The sequence below is a fragment of the Stegodyphus dumicola genome, chromosome X1, assembly GCF_044657685.1.
Source record: "Stegodyphus dumicola isolate Sdum_Otavi_A_Nest chromosome X1, ASM4465768v1".
Taxonomy (NCBI): domain Eukaryota; kingdom Metazoa; phylum Arthropoda; class Arachnida; order Araneae; family Eresidae; genus Stegodyphus; species Stegodyphus dumicola.
The window spans coordinates 160,946,157-160,959,788 of record NC_140780.1 but is presented as its reverse complement, the minus strand read 5'-3'; the positions used below and the strand labels follow the sequence as shown (position 1 = coordinate 160,959,788).

The window sequence follows — 13,632 nt, the reverse complement described above, 5'->3', positions numbered from 1 at the left end:
TACCAACTTCTTAATTTTGTTTGATGCTAATAGTTAAAGCTCTCTGTGTTCTTCACTTTGCCAAACTACTTTACTTTTTGATACATTGGAAACATGGATTGACTTCAGTGTATCTAAAGTATAAACATTATTGCATTTCCTGCAACAAATCAGAAAATAGTATCTAGGACTTCTAATTTAAGTCTTAAAAGATGTAATGACAATTTTTGATGTATATGTCTAAACGAAGGCTAACACAGGAACAGAACTGCAGTTATACTCCTATATCCACTGATCTAGCATCAGCAGGTAATGAAGAGGGGGAGACTGAAAAAGAAAGAAAACCCTGCATTTAAATCTCAGAATAGATGCTATAACAGAACAGGTTATAATATTTTAAAAAACAGCACCTCACACCAAGTTGTTAGTCTTCTAACTGCAAGTGTAAAATATGAGCACAAACAAATGCCTGGTGCAGCCAAATTAGTAATATCTTGTACTTGCTTCCAGATTACAGATCATTTCTCAGACATGCATTCTTCTTAGCTTACACTCTTGCTGTATAAATATATATAAGATATGGGGGGTTAACAGTTATCTCTTGTAAGACATTCTTTAACTCATTTTTTTTTAGCCATACGAGTTGAGGATGGAATAATTTTTATTTCTTGAAAACACGATTATGCTTAAATTTGATGAGTATACTGATGAGGGATGAAGAGAGTATACTGTTGTGTTCAGAATATTTTGGATTATTTTATTTAATGTAGTGTAGTATACCTTTGTTATTGCTTTGTTTTCTTTTACCAATTTCTTTCTTCTGTTTGATACTAATAGTTAAAGCTCTCTGTGTTCTTCACTTTGCTCGCCAAACTACTTTACTTTTTGATACGTTGGAAACATAGAATATTGGTAACATTTTATTGCCTATAATTTTTCAATTATGCTGAATTATAATCATAGTTGATATAGCATTTGTTGAAAGATGTCATAAATCTTGGAATAAACTACTATACAGAATATATTATTAATACATCAAATTTACAGTAAATCTCTATAAACAGTTAAAAGGCTCATGGTTAATAATAAATCACGGTTCTAGTTTACAAAAATTAACAAATTTATTACAAATTACAAAACATAAAAATTATGCAAACTCTTTCAGTAATGTAAATATTTCAAAGCTAAACAATATTTCAGCTTTATTTCAGTAGAAAAATAAAATAATAAAGAGATAAAAATTTGTTCATTGATCTTTTAGATTCTAGTTTAACATCTACAAACTGACAGAAAATACCCTTGCAATATGAAATAAATGACTACATTAAAAACCTGAAACTACATTTACTAATAATTTAAAACATTAAATTGCAAATATTGGCTACAACTTACAACATGTAATCTAAACAGTAATAAATAGTAATAATCTAAACAGTAATAATAGGAATAGTAAAGATCTAGAGTTATATGAACCAAACCTGCTGAAATACAAACCAACAGTCAATTATATAAATATTTCATTTCTTTTTTTAAACAAAAATAATATCCACAAAAGTGATGAATACATACAGTGCTCACATCGCAGTCAAATCAACCAATCTATAACAAATTATGTAACCTCATGGTCAAATGGAAATTATGTACATCTGGCTAATGACTCGTACCCCATAGTCAGGATGGCCTGAGCTCATCAACTACAATCATATTTTCTACATTACATAAATTAATTGCAAGGATTTGAAGCACGCTAGGTGATTTGCATTACTAATGTTCAAAATAAATTAATTAATAAGTCAAACCAAAGTATACCTTCATTTAGTTATACCTTGCATGAACAACTTAGCTGACGCCTTCAAAATAGTAACTTTGTACTCAAAACAATGAGGTTATCCTTTGAGAAACATTTTGCATGAATGTCTAACAAAATCACTTGCTCTAAGGTATCATTTGCTCATCTATAGAAAGATAGGTTTAAAAAAAGCTCATGTGGCATGAAACTGGCATTTAAAATATTTAAAGAAATGAACTCTAGGCAGTTTTTCAGTGCTACCCAATTCTTCATAGATTATAATGCTTTATTCAACGTTAAAAATGGTTGTCACTGGTATTCGTTATTTTGGAACAGATGTTTTTTGGAATCTGTAAAAGAAAATATCACTGTCTATGAAAATCTTTATATACTCACAAAAAAACTGCTTTGCACTGACATTGCGTTTTTGTAACATTTTAAAAAATGCGTATTTACACTAACAAGAATAAAATTATAACATTAACTTTTGATGTCATTTTGCAGTCTACTGATTCTAGAAGACTGGCACATCTTCATTAAGCTGTTTGATTGGTTGTGCTTTCTATAAGATCTAATAAAATAAAAAAAAAAAAAAAAAAACTTTGCAAAATATGTACCAAAATGATCGTTTATTTTTGTAAAAATTTTTAATGTTAGAGAAACAGCATTTTTTTTTTTTTCCCCCCAGAAACAATGAAGTTTTATCCACAATATACAAAAAAGTTAAAGAAAGAAACACTTTACAGAAGACGCTGAAATTTTTTTTGACTAATGTTGCGAAAATGCAACGTCAGTTTGTAACCCCTTGGCCTTCACAATATCTGCCAATTGCACGAGCTATAGTAAACAAGAAAGTCAGTCGCGCGGTGTGTCATTCAACAGTTCAGCCATGTACGCAAAATGTGTACTTTTCATGACATATATATTTCAGTGTAATGAAAAGAATTGTGAAATAATAAACAATGTTTAGGTACAAATAGTAATTTTAAGACGTCTAGGGTGTAATCATAATCCATTGATCAGTTGACAAAAATAATTGCATGACAGGTATGATGGGTGGTGGTATGAGAGATTTTTAATTCTTTATATGAAATTATATTTGAAACGTGTGAACATAAAAAGAAGCTTTACGGGGAACTAAAGTAACAGATCATCCAGTTTCGTCAGAAACAACTGAAAAAGCAAGATACTGATGTTACAATTAATGGAAAAATATTCGATGCAGAATAACTCCAACCGCTTGTTCTAATAATAACTTGTGGCATTTTATGACAAATTCCTTACCACGAGTCGGACTTGTGGCTTTTGTTTATAACACATATTCTTTACCACTAGTCAGACTTATGGCTTTTGTTTATGGCACAAATTCTTTACCATGAGTTAGACTCATGGTTATAGGCCAAAGGGTTAATGGGTTACAGCCTCTAATGTTTTGGGACCTTCCAATCACTAAAAGGTAAATTTTGAGGCCTGCTGTAGCATTACTGCATGTTAAAACTGTCAGCCTTTGCATATAGCCATGGACTGCCACTTCAGTTCTGGCTGCAAGACTTTTACTATGTAATATACTGAAATTAAGGTCTGACTCATCACAGTTAATTATCTGGTCATTAACTAGGTTTTCAGTTAATTCCCCAAATGATTTTTGAATCCTTTCTTCAAAATTCTGTGATAGTTTTTCACCACAACAAACAGATTCCGAAGCGTTTCTTCCAACCATTGAGCCAACAAACAACACTTGCCGTGAAATCTGGAGTCCTTTTCATTGAAGCCGTCATGAAAATGCAATGCCGTTTGTTGTAAAACAGGCCATGAAATACACTATCTACCAATAAGTACTTGTGACACCTGTGATAGAAAAGAAAAAGAAAATTTATTCATATTCAGTAGTTGGCAGAACCTTCACAAGCTGCAATTACAGCCTCAATTCTCCATGGCATGCTTTCCATAAGTCCTTGTATGACAGCAATTGGTATTTTCTTCCACTTGGCTTGGAGAACACATGTAAGTTATTTCACCAATGTTAGATGGTTGTTGCATCTCTTGATTTGGTGAATAAACTTCTCTCAGAGGTTCTCGATAGGGTTTAGGTCTGGGCTGTGAGCAGGCCAGTTCAAATGGTAAAACCCATTGTCACCATGCCAATCCATGGTGGACCTTGCAACATGATAGCTGGTGTTGACTTTCTAAAAGTAAGATGGGTCCAACCTGTAAAAATGCCTCAATGTAGGAAGCACACTCTCATCAAAAATAGTACTACAGTAGGTGTCGGCATTGAGCTTACCATGAATTTCGATGAAGGGTCCCTGTCCATACCAAAGACCCCCAGACCATTATTCCACCTTAGCTGAACTTGACTGTGGACACAATGTATTTTGGCAGGAGGTGATCTCTAAGCAGACACGAGACCCAGACCCTGCTATCTGAATAGCAGAGGGTGAACCTTGATTTCTTTCTCCACAGATCTCATTTTCGCTGCTCTATGGGCCACTGCCACATGCTTTGCGCCACATTAAAAAGCAACGTGGTTGGACTTTGTGATCAAAGGCTTATGGGTAGTGGCTGCATGTCCATGAAAAACCAAGCGGATGTGCTTCCTTATGGATGGTACTCACTGAAACAATATTCCTGGATACCTATTGAAACTCCTGGAGTATGTAGTCCATCGGTTGGATGAGATTTTTCCGAATTTCTTTGGAAAGCCTACCTTAGGCTTTAGCTCTAAGTTTTGTGGGTCTGCCAAATCGGGGTGCATTCCGACAATCACCACTTGCCTTCCACTATTGAATCACATTTATCACTATTGATTTTAGGTAATTCAGCTCGCTAGTTATGCCTCTTAAGGACTGGCCATTTTTGTGGTACCTCACTATTACACCTGTCTCGAAATCCGATAAATCTGCATGCTGTGGCATCTTGCATGCAACTAGTGCCAATGTTGTTTCCTACATGATATTCAATGGTGGAGTGCATGATGTATATCAGCACTGCAGATGTAGGCATTTGCAAGGGTGTTCAAGTACTTATTGGGAGATAGCATAGACACACTTTTGTCCCTGAACTGTGTAAACTAAATGTACAAGGCTTTATTCATTTTTTAAATTACTTCCATAATGCATGCTCTGTATCTTGTGATGCACACCGTCTTCTATTTCGATTTGTTTCCTTTTACAGTTCCCTACTATTAACCAAGCCATCAGCTACATTCTGCATTGTCTCTCCCAGTTTCTACATTAGCACAAGTTTTTGCCCCCCTCACATATGCATGAACAGTAACAGATGATAAACCTATACATCTGCATAGAATGATAAAGCGCACTGCCCCTGAGTCATGGTGTAGATGAGTCAGGAGCAATTGAAAAAAAGAAGAAAAAAAAAGACTTCATTCACAACTTGCAGTTCATGTTGCCAAATGATGCTTTATTTTTGCAGTATATGAGATAAGCAAGACTGTATTCAGGAAATCATAGATAAAAAACATTTGCTGCTATTGAAAAAGTACTAACATATTAAGATGCATAAAATGTTCTTAAGTTATGCAAGAGTTACACACACAGATACGGGAATGGACTTCATAATTTAGAAAATAAAAGAGTATGGTGTTTACATCTGTTACAGCTAATGTGTAAAGTAACAAGATATTACATTAGCAGAATGACAGCAGCTTTCTATTTTGACAGTACGTAAATTTTTTTTTTTTTTTTTTTTTAGTTTAATGAAGAAAACTAACACTTGATGAAAGAAAGGCCATAGAAGATTTCATATGGCTGAAAATAATTTAGAAGACTTGTCTTGCAATGAAGGATTAAAATATTACGGAAAATTTAAATCTGTTAACAGAAAAATCTCACCTTGCTCATACGCAAATATTCTTTAGCTTGTTGAATGTCTCCATTTTTCTTAGCTTCAAGAGCTGCTTGTCTAAACAGTTTCTGACGTTCTAATAGAAAATCAAGTTGTTTGTCTACTACTGTATTTGTTCTTTCAACTAAAACGAATAAAAAAAAATTAGTTGCTTTGCATTTCTTAAGGTTTTGTAAAAATGCTGAATGTTTATCTCAATGTAGATTTTAAATCTCTCATGCAAAGTCATATTAAATTTTGGAAGATGTCAGGGAGTTGCTAGAAAATTCTATGCTAAGATAAATATCAGTCTTAAAACCAGGCTAAATCTGATTGTTTTTTTATGATAATTCTGATATTAAAGGAATTAAAATGAATTCTGATAAAAAGGAATTAAAAGTCCCTGCTTTACATATACTCAAGCCTCTAGTAATACATTCCCCATTTACAGACAATCTGTAAACCCCCTAAATGCTTGAAGTAGGAGACCAGTGCACTTTCATTTAATGGATACACCCTGATAATGGACAAAAGCCTGGTCAAGCAAGTGTTCGCTTATGGGAAGTTGAATTATAATAACTATTAGGGTATACTGATTGTAATTGATAGTAATAAATTTGTTACTCTATAACATTTATATCCTATTAATTGAAAAAGAAAATGTAAAGCGAACTAGTAATTAGACGAAAGACCTATCTGGTCTCAGAAACTTTTGCGCATAATGCTGCAAAAAGATTTGAAAGAATAGTAGTAGGTAGGAACATTGCAGCAACCTTGCTAAAAAGTTACCAGGAGCTGTAGCTCCATGAAATGTTGTACATAGTACTACATAAACAATATGAAATTTGCCTGGTAAAACTAGAAAAACTGTATAAGCGCGATAAAACTGCCAAATTTTAGTGCTGGAAGACTTGCTATTGCACGAAAAAAATAATTAATCTGACCGTCGTGTAATGTGAAAAGTTAACTCACATGAAAAAAAGATGGACGGAAAAAGTATACATATATATTAGGAAGTTACAAAAAACATGGGTTATAAATGTCAATATATAAAATGCCTATACATAAAAAATTAAAATTAAAATTGCCAATATATTATATGCCAATACATAAAAATTAAAATCAAAATTAAAAAAATATAATAAAGACACAAAAAGCATCAAAAACTAGCTACAAAAACAATAATTAAATAGCGGAAAAATGGTATATTAGCCCACTCGTACTCTCAGTTGGCTTTTCAAGGGAAAAAAACTGTTCTACGAAATAGGCTAAACACCATTACGCGTTTCGCCGAAACAGACCATTGAAGCTCTTGTTTAATGCGAAAAAAACTTTTCACAAAGGTATATTAGTATTTCCGAAAAAAATCCTTTGGAATAAATCCTTTATAGTAGCTCCACTGCTCTGTCCTATTAATATATATTAATATATATCCTATTAATATATAATATATATTAAAGACAGTACAAAATTTCAAAAGTAATACTTTTAATAGTAATATATAACTGTATAACACATGGGGATAAAATGAACGAAGTTTTGATTACCTTTTGGTTTTCTTTGAGGAACAGATGGAGTGCTCTTTTCTTCAACTTTCTTGATGGCAGATTTAGCAGGGTCAATATTTTGCTCCTGGGTGCAAGGACTTGCTGGTTTCTTTGGAGCCAATGTTAGGACAGAAGATTGATTACCAATAGGTATAGGTGCAAAGCCTATAAATTACATTCTTTACTGAGAGCCAAAATTGCATTAAAAGTATTCTATATAAAAAAGAATGGAAAATGTATAAAACTAATGCATTTAACTGCTTCATAATCTGCAATTAAGATACAATATACCTATAATAATTTTTTTGTAATAGACACTTTTATTTTCACAAGAAATTCATTTATCTGGTGTAATTTGGGATCAATAACTAGAATATTATTGAAAATTAACATACAGGAAACTGCATTCAGTCACTGCAGACATAACAATTTGCATCCAGTGGAGTAAAACACAAATTGGGAATTAACATGGATAGTTTCATTATTTGTGCATACATTATTTAATGGACTCGCACATATTTTCTACATAAATTATAGAACTGACTTGAGACAATTTTATATTCTGAAACGATATAAATATGTGAGAAATATACTTCTAAGCAAATTTGAAAACCAAAGCAAGAATCTTCTACAATCAGAATATATGAAGAGTAAAAGATCAGCAGAGATAATTTTTTGTGTAAATTTTCAGTAGATAATATTAACCATATTGCATGAAAAAGCAACTATTTCTTCTAATGTCTTCAATTTTGTCTTTTCAAAGTTCAATATGATTGTAATGATTCTCAACTACATTTACCTTAAGAGCAAAGTAAATGAAATTTAAATAATCTATGTGAATTTAATAATATGAAGTCTCATTTTTTTAAATGACAGCAAAGAGAGAGAGATTAATTAATATGTAGGAATATGCATACATGAAGTATCACTTTTGCTTTCATTTTTAGGAAGCAAATATTACTTGCATAAAATTTAAGAGCTATTTCTTTATTTTTAGCTTTTTGAAGTATCTTTATTTTTGCACATTAAATATCAAATATTTAACACTGAGCAGAATGACCATTTTTCTTCAGACATGAAATTTTTTGTTACCTAGTATACATCATGTCCACAAAAGTCCTTACTCAGCCTTTATTTTCACAACCATTGGTTGTAGACATATACTTCCAATTACAAAACTATTATGAATGATGTAAAAATTCATGTTTTTGTATTTTCAAATTTTAAAATATTCATTTTGTATAAAATATGAAAACTAACTCTTCTTACACATTCCTCCAGCCCCTATAATAATGAAAAAAGAAATAGAGCATTTTTGCTCTTAATCACTAATACTGCACTTTCTAAGCATTGTTTTAAAACAAATCTGTCATCTTAGCAGGAAATAACAGATGGCAAATTTTGCAGCTTTCAGGTATAACAAAATCTGATTTCAAATTTAGTAAAATTAACTGTCATGTAAGATATATGAAAAAGCATGCTTATTTCAATATTAAAATGTTTAAATGGATATTTTAAGATAAATGTCATTTAACTTCGTAAATATACACAGTGTTCTCAAAAGTCTTTACATGGCCTTTATTCTCACTACCATTGGTTGTAGACATATACTTTCAGTAACAAAAATAAAATAAACTCAAATTTTCATATTTTGACATTTTTAATTTTAAAGCAATCAATTTTGCAAAAAATATGAAATCTAACTTTTTGCACATGGCTCCAGTCCCTATACTTAATGTTTAAGAAAATTTTGTACTCGTTATAAAAAATAAAACACAAAAAGTTTGACTCCCACATGACAAAAGCTGACAGAGACATTTAATTTCAGAATTTCTAATACCGTATTTGACGGCATATACGACGCACTGGCATATAAGACGCATCCTTATTTAGACGGCCACACACAAGGAAAAAAATTTCAATAGCGTGGTTTCTTTTAGTTCTCACGTTTCGTAAAAGCCAAATAAACAATTATTAAATGCAAATTCCTTCACGTATAAGACGCAGGTAACTTTTTTGAGACCAAATTTAGGGAAAAAAGTGAGTCTTATATGCCGTCAAATACGGTATTTGAAATGATTTCAAATTTTCATTGAAGAACTGGTTAATTAAAAAAATTAAATAATTGTTGTTATATTTAATATGCTGAAGAATTTTTACACTAGTAATTCGTAAGTTTTCAAAGTCTAAAAATATGTTATTAATATTATCATAAAGTTTTATTATTTTAGAAAATCTGGTGTAACGGCATAAAATGTAAATAATTAGTTTTGAAAGTTACCCATGAATATTTTAATAATTATAAATGTTTAATTTGCATATTATTGTATTATCATTTTTTCAACAATTTTTATCTTTAGAATTCGATTTGTTTTTAAAAACAGAAGATGACTTTTTGACTACTGAATTGGTAAATAAAATTACATTAGGTGTTGATATGGTAATCTTTTTATTTTATAATAAGATTTTATCTACATGTTATTACTTTGTATCAACTCAAGGTTCATAACAGTTGTACTTATGTTTGGTGACCCAGCAATGTTCGACTTGTTTATTTAAAGTCCCAATCATATTATGTTTCGAATACGCGGGGCTTGATGTCGAAAGGGACAATTCTCAGAACCCGCACAATTCCAGGAAACACACGTAGCTAGGTTACCATTCTCACTTACTACTTACTACAAAGACTTGAACACCAAACAGTAATCGATTACTGCTCAAATTGGGATCATGTGATCCTTCAGAAGCAGAACTTTCGTCTGATTGGTTGTCTCTCTCGGAACCTGAGACATTTTCGGCGAGGTTTGAAAAAAATCCTGCACAGCCACAACATTGTTTCCATAGCTAGGCAGGACTTTGCTTCCAGCAGGGCTCTTTTTGCTAGGAATCCTCCCATTTAAGCCAGTGCTACCAGAATCTTGTTTCTCAGAAAAGTCTTGTCTAGCAGAGACTGTAGCCATATGTGACTCTTACATATGACCTCTTAACACGACTACAGAAAACGCAACAGAAGCAACTATGTTAATGGATGCTGAAGATAATAAAGTCAGCATTAAAATTCCACCATTTTGGCATGAAAACCCCGACATTTGGTTTTTCCAAGTGGAAGCACAATTTCAAATAAATCACAACCGAAGAAACTAGATTCAACTATTTGCTATCCCAGCTTGAACCAAAGTATCTTGAAAATATATGGGACATCATTAAAGACGCTAAGCCTAATAAATATTCTATGGCGAAAGAAAGACTTTTAAATGTTTTTAAAGAAAGTGAATATAAGAGAATTCAGCATCTGTTTACTGGATTAGACCTCGGACATTATAAACAAAGTCAACTTTTGCAGCAAATGAAAAGTCTAGCTGTAGACGATTTTCCGGAAAAAGTGCTAAAATATTTATGGTTGGAAAAATTGCCCAATTTTATGAAGAATATTCTCGTCAGTAAAGAAAATTTAGAGAAATTGGCCACAATGGCTGACGAAATTCTGTGATGAAATCTGGGAAAGAAATTTATGCCGTTTCACCAAACGTTAATGATGCTTTATTTGCAAGAATAGCTGCCTTATAACAAAATATTGACTTAATGCAAATTATCGTTCTAGACCAAGCTATAGATATCATCACCGGAATACAGCTCGAAGTAGTAGCTGTTCGAAAAGGAGAATTAATACGAAAGGTAAATATTGTTTATTTTAAATTTGGTGATTGTTGTCAACCTGAGAAATGTTATTCACCATGTGCTTGGTGAGAGAAGTTGGAAAATACAATAACGCAACAGGAGGATTATTGGCTACTACTGTTGCTGGTATCAATGATAGCCAAAAGTTTCGTTTATTTGTGAAGGACAAAAACACAGGACTGCGATCCTTAATAGATTCAGGTGCTGATGTTAAGTCTCATTCCTGCGACTAATCATAATAGAAAAGTAGATGGTTTTATATGCAGCAAATGGAACAGAAATTCCTATTAATGAAATTAAAATTTTAATGTTAAATTTAAGACTTAGAAGAGACTTCCAATTTCTGTTTATATTAGCTAAAGTTGACAAAGCTATTACAGGAGGTGATTTTCTAAACTTTTAGTTGTCATTCATAATAAGCAATTAAGTATTAGAATTACTAACCTATCTGCTTGAAGTAACAAACAGTGTTTTCTGATCATGCTATTAGTACTCTAGATAAAAATTCTAAATATGCTAATTTGTTACAAAAATATCCAAATTTAGCAAAACTGAGTTTATCAGTATCAATATTTAAGCATGGTGTTGATCATTATATTACAACTAGAGAACAACCTGTTTATAACACAGCTAGACAATTGGATCCCAAACGATTATAAATAGCAAAACAGGAATTTCAATATATGTTAGAAAATGATATTATTTGTCCCTCTAAGTCACAATGGGCCAGTCCTCTTCATATGGTTCCAAAGAAAGATGGTTCCTTTCGACCATGTGGGGATTATCGACGTTTGAATGCACATACAATACCATATTGTTATCCTATTCCCCGATTAGAAGATTAGAAACACATCTTAAAAAATACTCAAATATTTTCTAAAATTGATTTGCATAAAGCATATTTTCAGATTCCTATTAATGAAAATGTTAAGCCAAAGACAGCCATCAATAACCCCTTTTGGGCTGTACGAATTTAACATCATGAGTTTCGGGTTGCGTAATGCATCTTCTACCTTTAAGAAATTTATTAATAAAATATTTAGAGGACTAAATTTTATTTCTCCATATTTGGATGATGTTTTGATTGCATCAAATAATGAAGAATGACACGAAAATCATTTAAAATTAGTTTTTGATAGATTACAAAAATATGGATCAAGACTTAATATTTCTAAATCTGTTTTTGGAGTTAATGAATTAGAATTTTTAGGCTTTCTAATTACACCTGAGGGATCAAAAGCTCTTCCCGACAAGGTTAAAGCTATTCCTAATATTACATTGCCTGACATTGTTCATCAACTATGAACCTTTTTCGAAATGGTTAATTTCTACCGTCATTTTTTGAAAAACACCATTAGTACTCAAGATGTTTTACACGACTACCTAAAAGGCACAAAGATAATCGGAAAATAACTTGGATGGATGAGGCCATTGAGAAACTTGAAGAATGTAAACAAGCTATAGCAAATGCTGCTTTTGTCTCTCACCCCAACCCAGACTTAACTTTTTCGTTGTGCACAGATACTTTGGATTCGGCAGTCGATTCAGTTTTACAACAATTTGAAAAGGGTAGTTGGACACCAATCAGATTTTTTTCCAAACATTACACAGCAAAGTTACAGAACATATGATCGTGAACTTCTCGCAATTTATCTTTCTATTAAATATTTCAAACATTTGTTAGAAGGATGAAAATTCATAGTGTATACAGACCACAAACCCTTAATCTATGCATTTTACCCAAAACCAGATAAAGCATCTCTAAGACAAATTAGGCAAACTCCAATACATTTCAGAATTTATGACAGATATTAGGTACAGTACAAGAGAGGATAATGTCGTAGCAGATACATTATCCAGAATTGAAGAAATCGCCTTAATTAATTATGAAGAAACTGCAGAAGAACAAAAGTGAGATGAATTTAAGACATTACAGAAATCTACAAACTTGACTTTTAAACAGTTTTCCCTTCCATCTGGAAAAAAAAAATTATGGTTTGATATTTCAACACAACACATTAGACCCTATATACCCAAGAGTTATCACATAAAAATATTTAATCAATTTCACGGATCCTGGAATCAAATCAACAATAAAATTAATCTCTTCAAAATTTATTTGATCAAGTATCAAAAAAGATGTTCACCAATGGGCAAAATCTTGTATTCCATGTCAAAAATCTAAAATATCCTGGCATACGAAATCAATAATTAGCGAATATCAAAAGCCATCAGAAAGATTTTGAGAAGTACACATTGATCTTGTTGGTCCATTACCACCATCAAATGGAACACCTAGATCAAAAACATCTTAAAAAAACATCTACTCACAAACATCTCGGAAGAAACTGTAGCAAAAGCTTTCTATAGCAATTGGATAGCAAGATTTGGAATACTCTTGCATATAACAACTGATCGAAGAACTGAATTTTCATCTGAAATATTTCAAACCCTGTCAAGAATCTGCGGCATTTAGCTTTCACTTACTACAGCCTATCACCCGCAGTGCAACAGCAAGGTAGAATGGCTTCACAGATCAATGGAAGCTGCTTTAAGAGCCCATAATAATAAAATTTTGAGTGAAACATTACCAATGGTTCTTTAAGGCCTATGAGTGACAATCCACAACAATACTAATTATTCTATAGCGGAAATGGTATTTGGAGAAAATATTAAATTTCCTGGAGAATTCTTTAAAGAGAAACACCGCCTGGAACTTTTATACATAAATTACAAAAGTATATGGAATTAATTAGGCTGAAGAAAATACAACAGAAAGGTATCCCTAAATTGTTT

At 32.0% G+C, this 13,632-nt stretch overlaps 1 protein-coding gene across 2 annotated transcripts in view; it reads right to left on the bottom strand.

Annotated features, from left to right (window-relative positions):
* The window catches only part of l(2)gd1 (lethal (2) giant discs 1), a 200,315-nt gene that overhangs the window by 80,473 nt on the left and 106,210 nt on the right, over positions 1–13,632 (bottom strand). For both annotated transcript variants that reach the window (XM_035368889.2, XM_035368890.2), the window contains exons 12-13: positions 7,159–7,323; positions 5,620–5,756 (exon numbers count right to left, since the gene is read on the bottom strand). In XM_035368889.2, the coding sequence (XP_035224780.2) occupies positions 5,620–5,756; positions 7,159–7,323 (302 nt within the window). The remainder of the gene's footprint in view (positions 1–5,619; positions 5,757–7,158; positions 7,324–13,632) is intronic.